This window comes from Nelusetta ayraudi, unplaced genomic scaffold (genome assembly GCF_046127955.1).
Source record: "Nelusetta ayraudi isolate G7.1 ecotype Tasmania unplaced genomic scaffold, CSIRO-AGI_Nayr_v1 ptg000007l, whole genome shotgun sequence".
Lineage (NCBI taxonomy): Eukaryota > Metazoa > Chordata > Actinopteri > Tetraodontiformes > Monacanthidae > Nelusetta > Nelusetta ayraudi.
Window position 1 is genome coordinate 3617235 of NW_027466057.1, and position 20671 is coordinate 3637905.

Consider the following 20671-nt stretch of genomic DNA (forward strand, 5'->3'; position numbering starts at 1 on the left):
TGATCTCGTGCGCACTCACATGCACACGCCTACAGTTTGACTACCAACGCAGCGTTTAACGTTTCATCTGCTTTTTTTTAATTTTTTTTTTTAATGTTTTTCGTTGGAAAATCTGCTTTCAATTGAAACAAATGATGATGAGTTGTGTAAATCTTTTCTCCTTATTATTATTCTTTCTTTCTGCCAACGCCTTTCCTGTCGCCTGGCACAACTGTTCCATCTCCCACCCCTGTTTTCCTCATCTCGGTGGGGGAGGACGCGGTGGCGCTGAAGCGGCGTGACAGACTGAGGTGTGCGTGCGTGCAGATGGAACAGCGCGAACGTGTCACATAACATAACGCCGAGTCTGAGTCTCGGCAGAATAATCAGAATAAATAAATGCGCTCCGGCTTCATCTCCTCTGATTAAAAGAGAAGAAAAAGAAAAAAAAAGAGTGTGTTTTTCCAAGCTGTTGGTTTGAACCAGATGTTGAACTCAAATCAAAGTCACTTTAAGATGCCGAATCATTTTGTCCTTTTGTGGTGCACATGAAGAACAACCACAAGAAAATGAATATAAAAAAAGTGATGCTTTGAGTTCAATGGTAAGAAATTAAAGATCTAGAAAATATGATTCAACAGTTTCATGACTTTACACCAACCCCCCGCACTCCTCAAAAAAAGCAAATTGAACTGCATTCTGTTGGCCCTGACTGTTATCTTCTTCCATATGTATATACTGTATATATTCTATATATATATATATATTTTTTTATATGTATATATATATATATATATATATATATATATATATATATATATATATATATATATATATATATATATATTTATTTTTCTCTGTCTTCCCCCTTTTTTAAATGTGATATGGATCTCTTGGGTCTGAAATAAAGAAATATATATATATACATATATATATCTGTACTTGGATTCAGGTGGGAAAAAAGGCTTCCATTTCAGTCCATGTAATGACGAGATGAGAGCATGAGAGTCAGAGCCTCAACGACCCTCCATCCCTGGTGCGCGCATATATTAAAGTAACTGCCATAAAGCACACTCGTACAGACACACACACACACACACACGCACACATTCCAGTGGTATGATTGCATATGCTGTGAGACTAGAAGCGGATCTCTAGTTTTCTGAGTGTTTCACCACAGAGACACAGAGTGAGCAGCAGACAGAGACGACAACACGGTTTTTTCATGGCTTATTGGCTTTCCCGTCCATGCTGTCGTCTGATTTTTTGACTCTTCAGCCGTTTGCTGACGATGGAGCTGAAACTGACTTTGCTTCATCTTTCCACATTTCTCAAGGAAGCAAGTGGTGACGATTTTCACTCTTTTGTTTTAAAGCATGCATAGGTCCATATAAAGGATTTGCAGTAGGAATCTAAGGATCTATGGCACACAGCAGGTTGGTGTAAAGAGAAAAAAAGAGAGACAAAAAACACATTTATCTGTTCACAAGATTGACGTTTTGACATGATGACATTATTTCTTGTCATTTTTCAACATTTTCATTCCAGTTGGTCTTTCTCCACTCCCTGTTCTCCGCAGTAATCTCATGTTTTTCCCTGCCCCCGGCCCAATTTATATCCTCCGGGCTTCCGTTTACGAGCCCCGTCTGAATTTCACGAGCTTTTGGAAGGCCTGTTTGAACTCGTCATTGAACACCGTGTATATGACGGGGTTGATGAGCGAGTTCAGGTATCCCAGCCAGGTGAACACGTCGAAAAGCAGCGGGTCGAACCAGCACGTCTTGCATATGGCCAGGACGAGCGTGCCGATGAAGAACGGCAGCCAGCAGACGATGAAGGCGCCCAGGATGATGCCCAGCGTCTTGGTGGCTTTCCGCTCCCGGGCGGCGCACAGCCGCTTCCTCTCCAGCACGCTGTCGGCCAGCTTGACTTTCACGCTGTTCACGCACAGGGGCGACCCGCCGCTTCCTCCGCCCACTGCGCCGCCGGAGTGCAGGTGCGCCTCCTGGGTGGAGGCGGAGTTGAGGGAGCAGAGGGACGAGCCCGCCGAGGTCTGGATGAGCTGCGCCGTGGTGAAGCGCTTGCCCGAGTAGGACGGCGTCTTGAAGATGCGGGAGCGCGCCGCCACGTAGATGCGGCCGTAGAGGATGACCAGTAGCACGGTGGGCACGTAGAAGGCCCCGAAGGTGGAGTAGAGGGTGTAGGAGATCTGGTCTGTGTTCACCATGCACTCCGTCAGCTCCTCCTGTGCCTTGGCCTGCCTCCAGAAGAGCGGCGGTATGGAGATGGAGATGGAGATGACCCACACCACCGCCACCATCACCGCCGCCCGCCGCATGGTGCGGCGCTTGGAGTACTCCAGCGCGTCGGTGATGGCCCAGTAGCGGTCCAGCGCGATGACGCACAGGTGCAGGATGGAGGCGGTGCAGAAGGTGATGTCCGACGAGAGCCAGATGTCGCAGACGATCTGGCCGAAGGACCAAGTCTTGCTGACGGTGTAGACGATGCTGATGGGCATGACCAGGATGGACACCAGCAGGTCGGTGACGGCCAGCGAGCCGATGAGGAAGTTGGCCGGCGTGTGCAGCTTCCGGGTCAGGAAGATGGTGGCGACGACGAAGGCGTTGGACAGCGTGGTGGCCAGGGTGACCAGGGCCAGCAGCGCCGACAGGGAGATCTGGAGGCCCAGCAGGGTGGCCTCGGTCCACGGCGGTGGCGGCGAGGAGGCGGCATCGGACGCGGTGGCCGGGGCGTCCGTGAGGTTGGCGATAAAGTAGTCCAGGGTGCTGTTGTCCAGCTCCATCGCGCCTCGAGTTGCCTTTAGACGCTCACAGCGGCCACATCACCGTTATCGCAAAAAAAACAACGGCGCAGGGATCAGATCAGACGAGGGAAGCGCTCATCTAGGCAGACTAGCTAGCCGGCTTCACGTTACTTCCTGCTAGCCCCTCGATTTCATTCTGCATGCCTTGCATCGGCATGCAATTTCACGTCGTCCGCTAATAAATACCGGATGGCTCCGCTGGTGTTCCGGTCCACGTCACCGCCCGTCGGCCGATCGCGACCAGCTTGTCAGTTTCACTTCCTCAATATTGATTTGCCAAACCGGCGTAGCTGCAGGAGAGAAAAAAATCCTAATTTGTATTCTGTGGCCGTCGAACCGCCACTTCTTTTCTCTCTTATCTCATCTCCTACTGGCAGCCAGCCAGCCACAGCACCTTCGGACCGAGTCTTCCTATCTATCAAATGCGTTAATGGGCTCCTCCTTTTCAATAAAGCCAAGCGGGGAGCCGCATGTAGGAAGAAGACGGTGCCGGATACAAAGATCTGCTTGTTGTCTCTCTTATCGTGTCCCCAGACCACATGAAGTCTTCTAAATTAGGGTTCCAACTAAAACTTTGCTGCGCTTCATGTCTTTGATGACATGGCAAAGCCAGAAGATCAAGGGAAAGCGCCCCAGCCGTCCTGTAGGTAATTGCTCGATATCCATACAGCCCATGACAGTTTCATTGAGGTTTGCACAAAAATGCAGTGATTAGAGCAGCTTTGTCTCAGGTCCCCGGTGTTAAATTCATTAGCTTCTCCTTGTACAGTCTGTCACACAAACTCACAGTTGTGTCCACACAGCTGAGGCGTTCTTGTTTTTTTGTTTGTTTGTATTTTTCTTTTTGTTGCTGCTTTTCAGTGGTCATCAGACTTTTCATCCAGCTTCCTCGGCGCCGTCTTCATCCTGCGCGAGAAACAAAATGAGAGGCAGAGGGAGAAGAGTGATCATTAGTCACATTCAGCTTCGCCATCATCCCCTCCGCCGTGCTGCACACATGCATACAAACCACCTACGTGGTGAGTTAAAACACAACAGGGGCAATGAATGCAAATGGAGCGCGGTTAACTTTGCCCTCGACCTGCAAATGGAGTTAATACGCAGAATCGACACCCACGCACGGCCAGCTGTTTGAAAACATAAAATTCTGCCATGAATATCGGGTAAAAAGTAAAAAAGAAAATCATCAGTTATAAGAAAATGTGCAAAAACGAAAGTCAGTGGGATTAATCATAAGAGAGGCATGTTACACACCCAGTATGTGAGATTTAGCATCATTTAATGGTGAGAAAAAGAACTGCAATCATCGTTCATGTCAGAGAAACATCGGCAAACCCAGCACATCCCCTTCGGGAAACATGGGGCCACAACACAGCTTATCACTAACAATAGAAATGCATGTTCATGTCATTTCTGTCACAAAACATACAGTCTGTAGACTGCGTCGCAGTGCAACAGCAGTTTAGCAGCGTACTAGCGACCCCAAGTAGGTAAATAAAATAATAAGAAAATACAACAGGACAGTGAAGGATGTACATTTTGTAGGCACATTTTGTCACATAAACTTTTATGTAAACAAAAGTATATATTTGGTTTCTTTTCCACTCTATTCTCTATATTTTCAAAATATCATCACTGGCGTTATGGCGGTCACAGACTGATTAGCACAACGCCAAAAATGTCAGGGTTGTTTCTTTATTTATATGTATGTATCCAGGTGAGAGCTACAAGGAATGATCAAAAGGAGGTGAGCTGACTTTCTTTGGAGCGCGGTAAAAAAAAAAAATTGGAAGAAAAAAAGATGGAGAAGGAGACATGGAAGTGTGATGTGACGTCCTGGCGGGAGGAAAGACATCAAATGCCTGTTAATCACCACAGAGAGCATCCCCTCCTCTCTCTTCCCCTCTCCTTTTCCTTTCCTATGTGTTAGGTTTGCTTTAATTCATTATTCACAAGCAGCCGCGTACTGGATACTGACCACTTGGAATTCAAAGGACGTAGAGAAACACATGTGGAAACACACTGAGCGGCTCATTAACTGCGACTTCTGTCAAAAAGTTTGGCACAAAAAAATGAAAAGAAAAAAAAGTGATTTGACAATTTTCTCTGCCGTGCCAAGGTAGTTGAATTCGAGTGGATTAAAGGGAAAGTCTGCCCAAAACTGAGATTTCACCCAATCTCGACTTTCCACTATGTGTATGGAAACAAATTGTATTGTGCTTGTGTAGACTCAAATTGACAAAAACTTGACATCAGAATACTCAGTGTAGTAAATAAATATGCTATGAAATATTCACGCACAACAAAGCCAAGAGTTAAACGTTGACGAGCGTCGAGTGTCGGTAATAAGTTTCTGGAGTTGTTAATTATTTTTCTTTTCTATTTATTTCGCACAACGGCAAAGCTGCACAGTGATGTTTGGAACGTTCGGCCTTCGACGCTGCCAGCAAACAAACAATGATGTCTGCCAGCTAACAAATTCGTGCCGTTTAGCAGTTCACACGCCCGGCTCCCCTGCCGGCGCCTTGCAAGTGTCAAGGCCCATTTCCAAGAGCGCTTTAGTTCCCGGCTCGTGCAAATTTTGACTGCGGCGTGATGGGAGCGGCGGCGCTGACTGACAGCCGGGGCGCCGGGGGAGCTTACCGCCGGCCGGCTGTGACATTAAACAGGCAGATGAAAACCAACGTGTTTGCCCGTGGACTCTCCCGGTGACTGCGAAACCACTAATGTCCGCTCAGTTTGCCCTCAATAATAAAAAATCTTTTATGGAGACGAATAAAAAGGAACTTTAATGAGGCCGCGCAGCTCTGCCCGGTTGCTTCTCTGGGTGCTGCGTGTCTGCAGGAGATCTTAATCTTATTAAGAATCTTGGAAGGATGTCCGATAAGTCTTGATTTCATTAACTTCCCCTCTTAACGTATAGACACGCGCAGTATATATCAATGGGTGCAATCAGCGCACGCAAAAACACAATCAAACAGGTCAGATGTCAGGATCGGCAGTTTGATTTTTTTTTTATTATTATATCAATGCAGCAAAAAGGCAGCTGTTCTTACCTCAGGCGTTGTAATAAACAAGGCAAGATCAGGTCAAGGATTGAGATGTTTTGCTTTAGGCTCTTTTATCTAATATAATAGCGGAGGAGAACTTGCGTTTAATAAGTAGCACTGATATTTTAAAAAGGATGTCACGTCTTTGTCTTCTCTCTACGAGGCTGCGGTGGCGTGTGGAATCCAAACCCGGCGACAACTTCTCCTGTCGCGATTCCTTCGAGCTGGGAGAAGCGCCGCAGACACGGCGGTCTGCTGTTGCAGCAAATGGTTTCATCTGACTTCTTGCCGATTAATAGTAAAGCAGTTCTGCAGTTCCAGAAAATGTGCAACCATCAGAGGAACCATCGCGCTGTTTCATAGTTCCTTTGAGTCACTTCAGGATCGCCTCTGTACAGTATATCAATAGCACTCAGCCGCTATAGGCCGAAGGAGATCTTTGATTAAATAATAATAACGTGCTCCCTTGAACCCTGTGTTGTATATTTCATTGTTACATTTGCACGCGCTCAAATAGCATTTTAAACCACAGGGCGCGGCCGCATACGGCTCATCCTACCGAGTCAATGGCCTCCCTGATGACGGCCATATAGGCACGAACGGATGCATCGCATGCGACCGTGGCCTCCGGCGGGCGAAACATTACGCAGCAGGGCGACCTTGCAGCCGACAGTTGAGCGAAGTTGCATCAGCAGAGTGAGAGTCTGTTAGCGCGGCGTGCTGACTGGTGTTCTAATACTGCACAGTGGGCTCAGACAGGAGATTGTCGCGGGCGAGGGGTGATCTTACTCATTCGAGCGAATCTGTTGCAAGACTCTGTAATGCCATTCTGCCAAATGTTACAGCCGCAGATCATTTCCCCCCCACCCCGCCTCCCCCACTCTCTCTCACACACACACACGCACACATGCATGCATGCACACACACACAGAGTAATGTGCGAGAGAGATGAGTGAGCATCTTATCTGTTTACCCATCGAGCAGGTCGAAGACAGGGCTTATCTTCTCAGGGTCTGGTTTATAGCACAATGAGCTAATGACGTTCATTATGAATGAATGAGAGGAAAAGATTTCCAATCAAAACCAGGCCATGTCTAAATTGAACTGCAGGCTGTTTGGCATAAAAAACCCAACATATTTGCGTTCCGCAGCCGGCTTGGCAATTGAAGATCCAGGGACGGTGAGGAGGCTCGTCGCTCGAGGCGGAACTCACGGCTTAAAACAGGGTTTCGGCGGCTCCACCGCAGCACGCCCGGTTAGCTAGCTACAAATCCAATTCCTCCCTTCAAGGCTTGGGCTCTGGTCCAAGCAGATGCTGCAGAGCGCGCTGGCCGGCCGGGGCGAAGCAGCAATACCCGCTGGACACCGGCAGGCCTGCGAACGCAGCACAGCTCCTCTGGAGAAGGACTAATTGATTTAGCGGAGAGGAGGTAGAGCCACGGCTACCTCCGCTGTCAGCTAGTGTCTGGTGTTTACTCAAGTGTGCACTACGTGTGTGCGTGTGTGTGTGTGTGTATGTGTGTGTGTGGGGCTTAGATGCGCACATCAATGGCGAGAGAGTGCGGGGGAGTTGCAAAAGAGGTCACGGTGGATTGAGACGGTATTTCTTCCGCCGGGCCCGTTGCCGTTTTCACACTGTGACAATGTTTCTTATAGATTTTCTCAATAATCTCAGTAATAAGCTCATGTAATTTCTCTATAAAGCAAAAACAATTTGTACGGGGTATGCAAGGCGGGGGAAAGTGTCCTTTTATTGGTGCGCCACTGTACTTGTTCCGAGCAATAAGCAGCCGCCCGAGTGACGACTAGCCTTTGCTTCCACCTCCAGGCTGCGCACGAGCGGCGGTCAATTCTCAAGCTGCCATATGGGAGCGGTCGGCCAGGGAATGCTTTGTTCCAGAAGGGACTATTGTATGCATATTTAATGTGGCGAAAATGTCGGTCTTGCCCTCGAACCGTCACCATTTCTGTCAATGTAACTCAGTCTGCCGAAGCCGTCGCTAAAAATCTCAACCGCAAATATTTTTTAAGCGTTATTAATAGGCTGGACACACTACAAATCGCGGGCTCCTGAATGAAAGCCTACCACACAACCAATTCATCCGCGGCACAAAGCTGGCTTCTCCGGCTTTGGGGACTCTTTGTACTGCACGCTTTCTGATGGAAGTGGCGTTCTGGCAGATGGCTTCCTTGGCACGGCGCTTTAAAGCCCAGGGATGCACACGGTCTCATGAAAAGGCCAGTAAGCCATTATCTTGAATATATATACATTGAAAAAAAATATGAATATCATGGATATTTTTCACTTTTGTTATGCTCCAATAAGTCACACGTTACATAGGCTGGAGTAAATTAATGCGGGAACCTACATTTCTCCTCGAGGTGTGAACCCCCGCTTTTGAAACCACACCTCCGCCCCTGGCTAGCGACAACAATCACAGTCCAAGAAGCTCCTTTGGCTATTTACCCACCTCAAAGCCAAACTCAGTGGTTCCTTTTTGCTAATAAGCATTCAGCCCAGGAGGCTTTCTTTGATTTGAGAACACAATTTTTTTATTTTTTTTTTACACTGTAGTTTGTTTAGCGCCATGAGACTATTGAATTATAGATAGCCGCGCTGCATCACATGCAAGAAAGTGAAGGTATAAAATATAAATTAGTCGGAATGTTGAATAGTCAACACGGCTGCAGAACTGACATCTGGCAAGCTGCAGCCCAGAGGTGTAAATACAGTGGCCAAAATCACAGGAGTACCCATAATACCGTTCAACCAACCAAAAAAAAAAACAACAATCCTGCGCTCAAGTAAATGGAAACAGATTTCACGAATGGCCAACGCACAATTCAACAAATCGTCAATAAAATCTTTTTATTCCGCCCTCCAGGGATTTCATCTCGTCCCCATTGTTCGCCGGCGCACTGGGGGAGCGCGGAGAGTCGCCGTTTGTCCTTCTGCCGTCTGCCTGGGCGCGTACGTGTGCACGAGCGTGCGCACATGTGCAGCTTTCAGCAGCGTGTTCGCCACCCTCCCTCCAACCGTCCACCCACTCTTAAGGAAACAGCCACAGCTGTGAGCTCGGCCGTAAATCATCAATTAATCCTCGCAGGAGCCGCCACTGGAGGACATCGAAGGAGACCCGCGCAGGTTTTGTGGTGCATTGTGGCCGACAGATGTAGCGCAGAGATAGAGAGAGAGAGGGAGCCACGTGTGACAGGAGCGTCCTCAAACCTTTGGGCCCCAAAAAACCTCCAGCCTCATTACGGAGGCTGGAAAGGATAATCTGATCTTCTCCGTAAGCCGCTGAAAACGGGAGCAGATTGTTAACAAAAAAAAAAACCCAGAACAATTTGGCCTCTTTTTCTCTGCTTCCAATTGTCCTGAGAGTTACTTTGCCTTCCGTATCTTTCCTTGATATAAATACTTGCATAGAGTCGACCCCAGCATACCTCAAGCCTCTTTCACACTACAGAGGACTATGATGCTTTTTACGTGGCTCTCCAGGGTCACTCTTCTCGCTGTATATGTGCACCATGCCTAGAAAGTGAATCATGTCCAGCACAAAATGTAGGACACATGAGAGGTCCTTCACTAGGAATGGGCTCAGGGGTGAGCTGATGCACAGATTATCCTGTCCAAGCCCACTGCGTGCAAATGTGCGTCTGAGAGGAGAGAACAGACATCTGAAATCTGTTCGGCTTTGCGTTGATAATCGTTGAGGTTCCGTTGGTGAAATTTCCTCCGTTCCAATAATCTGTGTCTGCAGCCTATCCGTGACCTTGAACCAGAAATGAAGAAAAGTCTATCATTTGCTTCTTTGGCTTGTTACTGTTTAGGAAGCATGTGCTGAAACACGTTCTGATAAGCTCCTTGTGATGTCACACAAGGGCATTGATAACTCGCCCAGGTCACAGACAACACACCCCGAGAATCAGGCTTTTGTTCCATCCCGGGGCCACAGTTTATACACAGAAAAAAAAGAAAGAAATTTCTCCTTTCACAGCTGCCTTCACGTACAACTTTGTTTTCCAAACTTTTTTCTTGCCGCTGTCATCCTTGACATTGTCGGACAGACCGAGTTTTTCGTTCCGTCTTTCTTTTTAACAGGTTTGTCACTCAATGACCTGCAGCAAATCCAAAAAATTGTTCCCTTTTACAGGCCTCCTTTTAACCACCACTTCTTCCAAACGAGCTGGTGCAAGTGCTTAAAAAACATTTTCCCAAGCATGACCTTCTCAAAGTGGTTAGGAGTTGGGTGTGAAGAGTTGATCTGCTTTATTGTGCTCTCAAAGTAAAAGCCTTATCTCTTGGTCGATTGCCTTCCTGAACAGCCCACCGACGGCAGTCTTGCAGCAACCGCCGCTGAACAACAGAGGGAATGAGGATTGCATCGAATGTTTCGTTCATCAGGCTCTAATTTCACGGCAAAGATTAGAGCGCCGCTTTTGCCTGTTAATACCAAGACTGCTGTAATTATCCATTATCCACACCGACTGCCAGAAATACACCAAATCAAACATCTGCAGTCACCGTGTTCATGTTTGTCCTAATTCAACCAGACCTTGACAACCCCCCCCGCCCCCGAGTATCAGATTTGTTGTGTTGCTCTCCTGACAGCTGGACGTGCTGGTGTGAGGCGAGGAGCCGGTGATCTATGGACTTCAGACACGTCCCGTGTAATTTAAGGTGTTTACTGAGCTCTCACTCATGTTGACTCATCGTGAGTTTACACGCTACCTTGACCAGTTTGCACCAAGTGCAGTGTGCACCAGAAAGCTGGTGTTTTTGGTATTTAAGTATTTGGGATCAGTAGATGCTTGATGCCAGAAGGCAAATGATATTCTGGATACACATTTCTTAAATTGAGTGGGAAAAAAAAGTTGTTTTTTTTGAATATGATGACACTTGGAGGAATACTTGCTATGGCTTAGTTCGAACACGCAGTTTTCTTTTTTTCCACCACATCAACCTTCAAGCGGAAGAATTTAAAAAGCTGCCTAGTGACACACACTACAAGTAAGAGCGAGAGGTTAGAATCCCAAGGCCGGGAAAATCACTCAAGAATCACAGGGCCCCACTCTAGTGTCTGAAGAAGAAAAACAACCATGAATGTGTAACGAGAACAAACAGCCTGAACAATCGGCTTCCATTAAGCCTTGAGCTGTAGCACAGACGGTGAAAACTGGAGGAAATAATAAGATCTTTTCACCCTAAACGACTGATCTTGGAACGGATTCACACAGTGTGGGAGTACATGGGAGCACGTGGGGTTTGAAGATCGAGGAGCAGTTTATACAGTGAAAATAAAACCAAGAGGTACAGAAAGTGCAAACAAATCCAAAAGGAGTTAAGGAAAAAAAACACAAGTTTCATAAGAAGGGGCATTATCATGGCGACAAAACAGAGCAAAGCATTGAACAAAGTCTAATATACCAGATGAGTCAGACGGGCTAAACAAGGAGCAGGTGCACCCGATCAGGCTGATGAAGCAGAGGAGGAGGAGGAAGACGCGGGAAAAGGAAATGCAGAGTCAGGAGGAAACAACTGACGTCGAGGGAGGAAACCTCCACTTTCTACACTCAGGGTCACAGAGGTGCCGCAGCCAATCCCAGCTGTCTTGGGGCGAAGGCAGAGTTGCAGCCTAGACAAGATGCCAGTTCATCGCAGAGGCCGCACAGAGACACAAACAACCATCCACACTCTCCAACAGGCAATTAAGAATTCTCAATTAAACTGATGTGCAAACTGAAGTCCAGGTAGAGGACACAACTGATGCATCGTGACTGTTTATGCTTTCCGGATGACACACAATGCAGTTGGCTGGTGTGTGTCAACAGATAAGAAAACAAAAATATTCATTGGTCCTATCCATGAAAAATATGGATGGGATTTGCCAAGTTCTACCATGTTATAGCATGTGCTTACGCCGCCACCTCCTTGTGAAAAACATGTTTCCCGCCCCTGCCGTTAAATAGAAATGCGCATCATTTGCTTTCTTTTCACGGACCCTTTTTTCCGGCAAACCTTCAAAAGATTTGCATGAAATTAGACGGCAGACAGGTGGAGACTCCACTCAACATGAATCCTACCTGCACGGATCAAACCTGAAGCAGATCCAGCAGATCCTGCAGGAAAATCCTGCTTCCCGACGTTCCGATGGCACACCCCCCGCTTTCCACCTAAATCCAATCAAGTGTTCTCCTACTGCGGAAGGCTCGCCACTGCTCTACGTCACCTTGGTGGGTCTATTGTTATGCCTTATCTCCGTGAATTTAAATGAGCTACATGTTCCGACTGCAGTGCCGGGATCTCGCGAGCGCGGCACTCAACACGGTAGAAAATTAGGAACATGCTCATGTTCCAAGAGGGAATTGGTCATTTCCGAATGTCATAAAGAAGTTCTGGCCAGCGGCATCAATCCATGTAGACATAATGAGTTTAAAGAGAAGAAGCTCTGCACTTGGAAACAACACAAGCCTGCGATGTCAAAGTGGGGGCTCTCATGTGTATCTCTGGTGTTTGAGTGTGCGCATGAGTCATAAAAGTACAGGGTTGGTAATACAACAGGGGTTGAGAAACAACGATCCATCCACGATACAACAGCGGATGTTTGTTCCACAAGTGCTGCAAAGGACGGTGTGAAAGCCTCTCGGAGCTCAAGTTTTTTCCAGGTCGCGGTATGAGTAATGGAAAAAAAAACTTTACGATTTGCATTAAAAAGAAGAAGAAAAAAAGACATATCCTTCCTGGATAAGTGAGGAAGAGAATAAAAAAGGATGGAGGGACCGGAGGCTATACTGAGGTGGTAATAATTTAGAATAAGCAATAAACTACCTGTGAATAATAAAGCCTAATCAGATGTTGTGCTTTCTCATTGTATATGAACTCACTCGGCTGTTTAAATGGGGCTGGATAAACTTAATGTAGAGTGGAAGGGGAATTAAATTCCCTGTCTTCTGCAAAAATGTTCCGCAAGGGCTGATCTGCACAAGCACACGTCCCTCTTTTCAAAACCTCCATGATTGTTCTTACTTGAACCATCCAGTTGAAGCCAAATGAGGCCAAGGACTCATAGTTCAGATGTAAAAAGGAAAACAAAAGCACATCTGCCACCCTGAAATGATGTGAGGATGTGGGGGTCAGTTTGATTTGATTGAGTTTTGTTTTCAGCCCAGATATCCACTATAGCCACGATCAAGCGACCTATCAGGAGTCTGCCTTGTTCAAGTATCAAGTGATGTGACACATTTAAAATATTGACTGAAAAGATTATGATAAGACACGTTTTTAATGTCCAAAACGAAGCAACCTGTTGTTTAAACGCGTTAGGGGAGCATACTCTAGTGTCATCGGCGAATGTAAACAATCACCACATTCAAAGCCACTTTAGCGTCCATTCTTCCCCAAATTCTGATGCTCGCTTTAAACTCCAATGTGTTGAGCTGCTGTCGTGTCATTGGATGATTAGCTAGTTGTGTTAACAAGCAACCGAGCAATTTACCAAAAAAAGTGACTGGTGAATGTGTGTTCAACAACTACCCCACTTCATTCCCAGTTCTCCAAATCTTCTCTACTTCATTTCAGTTTCCACAGGAGAACGTGATGGTATACAGCCGACTCCCCATTAACTCTTCCCCACATGAAACGCCCTCAAGCAGAACCACCGAGCTACTGTCAAACCTCACAGACAATATGCATCTATTGTTCATACATAATTCCAAAAGGCAGTGAAGCGGATTCACTCGCAAACTGGAATTTGCATAAAAGAAGTGTAGGAGGCGCACCCAGGCCGGGGAGCACCAGGGAGTTTGTACAGTATTATCTCTTAATGTTAAGAACATCCCTGACATTCAGGATCCTTCCAGTGTTCCATGGCGCCAGGGGTTTTAATTATCTTCGACATGAAAATTGAGATTCATGGCCGAGGGTTAGCGTGTTGGCTGGGGGCCGAGTGGGAACTGAACCCTGCAGCTCCGTGTGTGTTGTGAGGAGCTGCGATGTGCCACTGAAGCACCAAGAGGCTCATCTGGAGCTTCGGCAGCAGATGACCCAGACTGCAGGGATCCTCAGCAGAGACTCACTTGGATCCATCCAAAAAAACAAACAAACAAAGACGTATCAACCCAACAACTGCGATAAGCACAAACACGGTTGTGAGTTTTCATTTCCCGTTTCATTCCTGTTTTCTGTTTAACTCCGGGCCCATGATTAAAATGTATGATTCTTTCTTGGATTGAGCCTCCAGCTCTCGGTGACAACTGGAGACAGAGCTTTAATTCAAAGGCTTGTGCTCGGACACAGCGTGATTACACGGTCTGGTGCTGCAGTGGTTTGGGCCGTCGCCTCACAACAAGATGGTGTTAGGCTCAGTGTTCAGCTTCGGGCCCGGAAACTCCGTGGAGGCTGGATACATTTCTACCAACATCCACACTCAAACTCTTGAGGGTAATTGGGGATTCGAAATTGCCCCTAAGTTATGAATGCGTGGGTGGTTGTTTATTTATTTTTTTCATTCGTCGGCCTTGTGATCAATCACACACACACACACACACACACACACACACACACACACACACACACACACACACAGTTTGTCTCTGCTCTCTGACTCCCAACCCAAATCCTAATCATAACCCTGACCCGAGTTAATGTATCGCCTTGAGATTTAAGTCTTCAGCCTAAAGGTTAATGATAAAATTGAAATATTAGTGAGGAACGGCCAACGTGTCCTCCTCATATTTGCAAGAGCACAAGTCTCTTCACTTTGAATTATGCTGATTTTCTTCAGTGTTTTCATGCACGTCTTACATAATGCTGCATGGTGTTTATAAATAGATATCGACCCAGCATAAGACAGGGTTCAATATCGTTGTGAGCGAAAAAGCTACAGATAAATAATATCAGCTTGCGTTTTTTGATTCAAGACACCGTCAAGCAGGTTCTGAAAGTCTCTACGAACAGGAGGACGATGCTTAATTAGTGTCTTCTTTTTGCAGAGTTGGAACTTTTATGACGATGCTGGACTCATGTGGACTCACATTTGACTTGCAGGTCTGATGAAGGACTGACGTGTTTTCTTCTGTTCCCAAATTGACAAAGGGTATCATGGAATGTTTGTTTTTTTTCAATCTGCATGAATCACATTGAAAACGCCCTGGTCCACAGGAAGCGTGCTACTGTCCACCTTTACAAGCAGGCTCAGGAACGGCCATGTACTGAAAGCTCCGGGGGGATGGGAGGAGGGGAGCTCTGGGCTAGAGACGTGCCTCCGTGCTCAGGTCCCTAATGTGGAGCCAACAAGGCCGACTGTTTTCCGGCACGTCGTGTTTGCTCCAGTCCAGAGTCAAGATGTCAAGGCTGCAAATGAGCGCGAGCTTTGGCGAGAGCTGCGCAGAGCTGCGCAGATCCATCCTGCTCAAGTGGTGACAGAATCAATACAGGGCTCCAAACTCTCTGAGATGTCACAAATGAGCTCTGCCTTCTTATTTGCAGAGATGTTCAGAGGGCATGCGGGCGTATCTTTATGATCAAGCGAGTGAACTTGTTGCCCAATAAAGTGACAATAACACTGGTAATATTTTCAAAAGTATCCGACTTTTTTACTTTTCTTTCACCAGACTCTCTGACCTTTACCGTCAAAATTCTTGCAGTCAAGCGTTCAAACGACCTCCATCGTCTGACTTCTGAGTAATAACAGATTGTTTTTCCCACCAGCAGTCATTCGCACGGAGTCGACCGGCTAATGGCTCCGGTGGTAGGACTGCTGCCGCGACTGCAGGCCCTGCCGACATCACCCCCTGTGGTCGATGTCACTGGAAGAGGGAAAATTGCCATCATCTATAATTACAACTTTCAAATGGAGGGGTACCAACGCACAGCCCGGCGCCGTAATTATGAGGGCGTGACCGATGGCGTCAGTCAAACACTGAGGGGTGAGACGGAAGAAAGGAGGGAGGAGGGATCAAGACAAAGGGTGAGAAAGAGATGTTGCTTTACGAGGGGGAGCACACGCAGTCCAATCCCTGGTACATGAATAATCCTGCCTCTAAATCCAATGGGATTACAGCCGATACTGGTCTCAATTTTCTGGACCGCTTTAATTCCACTGCAAAGACGAAGACTAGGCAGCAGAAGTCGAGAGGATTTGATGACAGAAGCAAAACACAGTGAGACGGAAACTTGGTTGGTCCATTTGTGCTGGATGCTGGAAGTCTCTCATGGTGCTGAGAGACGGGCCAGGGGGGGTAAAAGCATTATGTTTTTTTGATTGAGTAATTTTTGAGTTGAACCATTTGCCGATCCAATAAATGGCAAGAGTAAAAAACATTTTTTTACGGAACTAATCTCTGGAGATTTTGTCAGAACAAGGAAAGGGAATTTACACAATGCAATTTTGCACTTGTAAAATTTGTATTGAGTGTGATTAGTCACAAAGCTCTACCAACGCAAATGACTGTTTGAATGTGAGGCCTTTTTACTCCGCCACGGCTCTGCCTTAGGCTTATTTAGAGCATTTTTCAAATATGAAATTTTAATGGTTTCCTTTGACACAGTGTAGCACTGCAGGAAAAACCTGTGGGTGTTGAACATATCTGGCCTCCAGGTTTCAGAGCCGCTCTAGTAACCTCCTGTGAAAAAAAAAAAGAAATCCTGTGCTGCACATTCGTTCTACAGCCTTCGTAGCAGAAATATAAAAAACCAAACAGGATGAAACAGGTGTTGGGGTGCACGTTACAATATTGACATTCCTCGCACGTGGCACACATATTTGCTGGCTACTTCAAAGGGATGAGAGAAAAATATGTATTTTACAGCTGAGCGGCGACGACGACATTCGCCGATGCTGCCTCGCCGTCTCTCGCTCGTGTGCTGCACGGAATTGTAAACAAACCGCGGCAGCGCGGTGATGCTCCATCGCCTTAAGTGGTTTAGCATGTTTGCTACACTCCGTCCTGTAGCCGAATCTGGAGAAAAAAGTTGTTGTTTTTCCCGTTTAAAAAAAAAGACCTTTTAAATGCAGCTTTGAAAGATTACGCTGCCGCTTCTTGGCACCAACTCAGCTGCTTCTTGGATTAAGTCCACGCCAGTGAATAATCAGCCGTGTATTGCCGGGCACGACGACGAATGTGCGGCGCATTAATCAATACCTGCAGGAATTTGCAGCGCTGTGATAGCAACCCATTAATGCAAAAAACGCAACTCAGCTCTACAAACGGCTGACAAAAATTCTTTTGAAGTTCTGGCAACTTCACCAAACGGAAGTCATTTGCCGAGCGTTGGCCAAGTTTTGATGTTGCTACTGCGACCGTGACGGATTTTGTTGCTTAGTGACGCAAGAAGTAAGACTGCTCGTGTTTTTTCGCCTGATGGTGAGCAGTGACTTCTTATCATGAGGAGTTGGGCAATTATATTTTGGACAATATTTCCATGGATAAAAGAAAAAAACTGAACAACTTGGCTTAGTTTAACAAGCTTGTTAGCACCAAAATAATATTCTCAGCATCTTAGCAACAACAACACCAAATATTACAGACTGAGACTAAGAACAAGTGACGATACAATTTGTCTTTGTGTGATTGTCATGTAATTACATCCTTAAAAACTGATCATATTAATCACCAAGCGCAGGATTCTACAATAAACACATTGCTTTGCGCTGTAAAGTGCCACAGGCGGATTCTTTAGCCTGAGGGCAACTACCGAAAGCTGACAATGCAATTTGTTTTTGTGTGAAAATCATATATTTAGAACCAAAAAACTGATCGTACCAATCGCCAAACTCAGGATTCTACGATTAGCACACTGTTTTGCGCCCTAAAGTGCCGCAAGCGGATTCTTTAGCCTCAGGGCGGCTAACGAATGTTTCTCGTAGTCCGAGAAGATGAAGAGCAACAGCCTGCAGCGTGAGTTTTCCTTTGCTGGCCCAGTAATGATAAAGCACTGAAAGCGTCTTGTTCCACGCGATTGTTGTAGCGAAGTCGGAAAAAACCCAGGGTAACATAATGATTTTGATCTCCATGTGATTATCATGTTCATCTCGCGGCGCTATTCTCCCTGGAAACCATAAATTGCCTCCCCCTGCATTCATTATTAAGCCAGAACTTCTTTGCCTAATTAGCTACAACTAAGCTTGTCTATGATATTATCTTCTGTCCCAAGACGAGGAGGGAATACCCAGCCATTGTACAGGAAATCTACATATTTAATGGCATCATTAGCAGAACTCATTGTTTCCATTGTCAAGACAGGAATATCAAGGAGCGTCGGTGTGGTGGCATGATGTGAAACTCGGATTGTGTTATTATTCTTGTGTCGGGTCAACTGTAAGCGAAACAATGATGGGCCATGAGAGGAAAGGAAAAGTCTCAGTGGGAAATGGAGGGACGCTGTCCGCCAGAACAGAGCTTTTCATCACAGCGCCGCCAAGGTGGTTCTCCTTTATTTCCCCCTCCCCCCTCCCCCCCCGACAATCTCTCACATCAGTCAGCTACTTAAAGCAGAAATGCAACGCACTCCCTCCGACCCCTCCCCTTCCCCTCCCTCTCTCCCTCACTGAAGAGAGCCTGAGGTCTACTCGGGAAAAGGCACCAGAGCTCAGAGGATGGTTCTATTTTTTTCCCCAACATGAAATGGACTTGATGCTGGCGCTGCTCGTCCCTTGCCCTCAACCAGCAGCTACTGATGGCAAAATAAGCTTTGTAATTGTCATTTTCTGGAGGGGGGGGGGGGGGGGAGAGACACTCATGAAATGAAATAATTGATAAATAAAGTGCTAAAATTGCCACAACACACAACATTTTCATTGAAATCAAGCAGAATTTTCAGAAGGTGGTCTGGGAGCAGATTTCTAATGCACTTTTCTTATATATTGTAACAAATGTGCTGCTTCAGGGGTGTGAACGGCTTCAGCTACCCCAGCTGTATTTTTTATTTTTTTTTGCACTCAATCAAATGTAACTGAAGCAGCAGAGTTCCAAACATCACCAATAGACAAGCCAGAAGGAATTTTCCTTGTTTAATTAACATTGTTTTTTTTTATATTGGAGTTCATAGGAATTACCCAACCATCGTGGGTGTGCGTGCGCATTGCATAAATCTGTACACACCGATCTTGGACAAGTCGGTGGAGTAGTGAGACCTGGTGCCTTTCCTTCAAAATCAGCATCCTTCAGTTGTTTACTGGCACTTGCCTCACGCTGTTGACACAACATCCAATGCACAGCTAATATCCCCCCCCTCCCCCCCCACTCCCCCCATAGGGGCTCATATATCACCATGAGGCTCAGCAGCCCCTGTGGACCCCCATCATAGCCCTCACCGTGAGATCTTCCCGAACGGTCCTGCCGAGACTGAGACCGCGCCGCTGGCAATATCACGCTCTGTTGCATCCCGAGCGATTTTTGTCAGATTTACTGCTGAGCTGTCAGATCTTTGATGTGTGCTTTCACATCTGAGGCGTAGTTTATTTGCCTTCCAAATATTTACATGACTCGTACGACCGTCAGTTCCGTGCGTAATGGTCAGAAACGAGGACCAAATAATGAGGTATGGGGACAAAATCACAGAGACACTTACCATGTTTTCTTCCTGTGACGATGGAGCTCACTTGTCCGCCTCAACTGGTAAAAGTGACCCAGCTACGGCGTCTCCCCGGCGGCTGTGTCCCGTCTTTTACGCACGTCCAGCGCGAAAGGAGAAAACGCGCGAGTTTGCTGCGTTCAGGGACCCGCGCGCAGCCTCTGTCGGTTGTTCTCTGCCCGTCTGTCCGACACGCTCCCACTCGAGTCGGCTCAAAAACGCACGGCTGGCCCGTAAAACTTGAACAATTCCACACGTGGGCAACGCGCCCTTCGCCGAAGTGTGTTGGAAGCGGAAGCGAAAGCGTGCGGGGCTTCGGTGCGACGCGTCAAGGCGCAGCGCGTCAATTAAACTCCCGCAGAGAAACGCGCGGGCTTCCCTCCCCCTCGGCTTCCCCTTCCGCGAGAGGCGCGCTTCCAAGTTTTTTTTTTTTTTTGTTTGTTTGTTTGTTTGTTTTTCTCTCCCCCTCTTTGACAGTTCCCGGCTCGCGACGGACGCTCAACGGATCACAGATGAGCAAACGATATCATCTCTGACGGCAGCCTGGCCGTGAAGCAGGCGTGACCAGTCAGCAGGGCACAACAGGAAGAGCAGGTCGCAGCTGCCGGTGATCGCATGAGTGAACAGTTGGAATTGATCGAAGAGTCACAACGTTGCTTCTGAACGCTAATAGACACTCAACGCTAAAATAGGCACTTGACAGGTTTTGGCACAACACCGAAGCAGCCAGCGCAGCGAGCGGCGGCTTTCTATTTCAAAGAGCAGCGCCGGGGAATGATTCCAAGTGACAAATCCCGTTAAAGGTGACCCCCGCGTCTTTGTAACGTGCCACTATGGGATGTAGACTGTGATAATGAAGTGTAATGTCAAGCAGCCAATTGGATGGAGCAGCTGTGACTGGCCCATACAGGATTTAACAGGCATCAAACCAACACTGACACACTCCTATAAATGTGCAGCCAGATGCCCTCATGAAGCTTGGGAAGGTTTAGAGAGAGAAATGCAAAACAAAATAAATAAAAGCCTCTAACGTCCTGAAAGATCCGGTGTGTAAAATCTACCTCGATTTATGATTTTTATGTTGGTAAAAGCTTAACATGCTGCCCATAAATAAAAGTGTGTGCTCGCAGTACAAAAAAAGTAATATCCGACCCTTAAAACGGTTCCCATAAATATAATAATATGAATAGAGCAAGGGTCTCGCTACCATCCTGCGCTGCCACTTTCAAGGAAGCCCAGTAT

General features: G+C 46.8%; 1 protein-coding gene across 1 annotated transcript; it reads right to left on the reverse strand.

The window, feature by feature from the left end:
• Positions 1–873: 873 nt before the first annotated feature.
• htr1d (5-hydroxytryptamine (serotonin) receptor 1D, G protein-coupled) lies at positions 874–19774 on the reverse strand. Its single transcript, XM_076017947.1, has 2 exons — positions 19427–19774; positions 874–3709 (listed from the first exon to the last, which is right to left on the reverse strand). Exon 2 carries the CDS (start codon positions 2780–2782, stop codon positions 1613–1615), a length of 1170 nt encoding a protein of 389 aa, XP_075874062.1. The 5' UTR covers positions 2783–3709; positions 19427–19774; the 3' UTR covers positions 874–1612.
• Between the last annotated feature and the right edge of the window lie 897 nt (positions 19775–20671).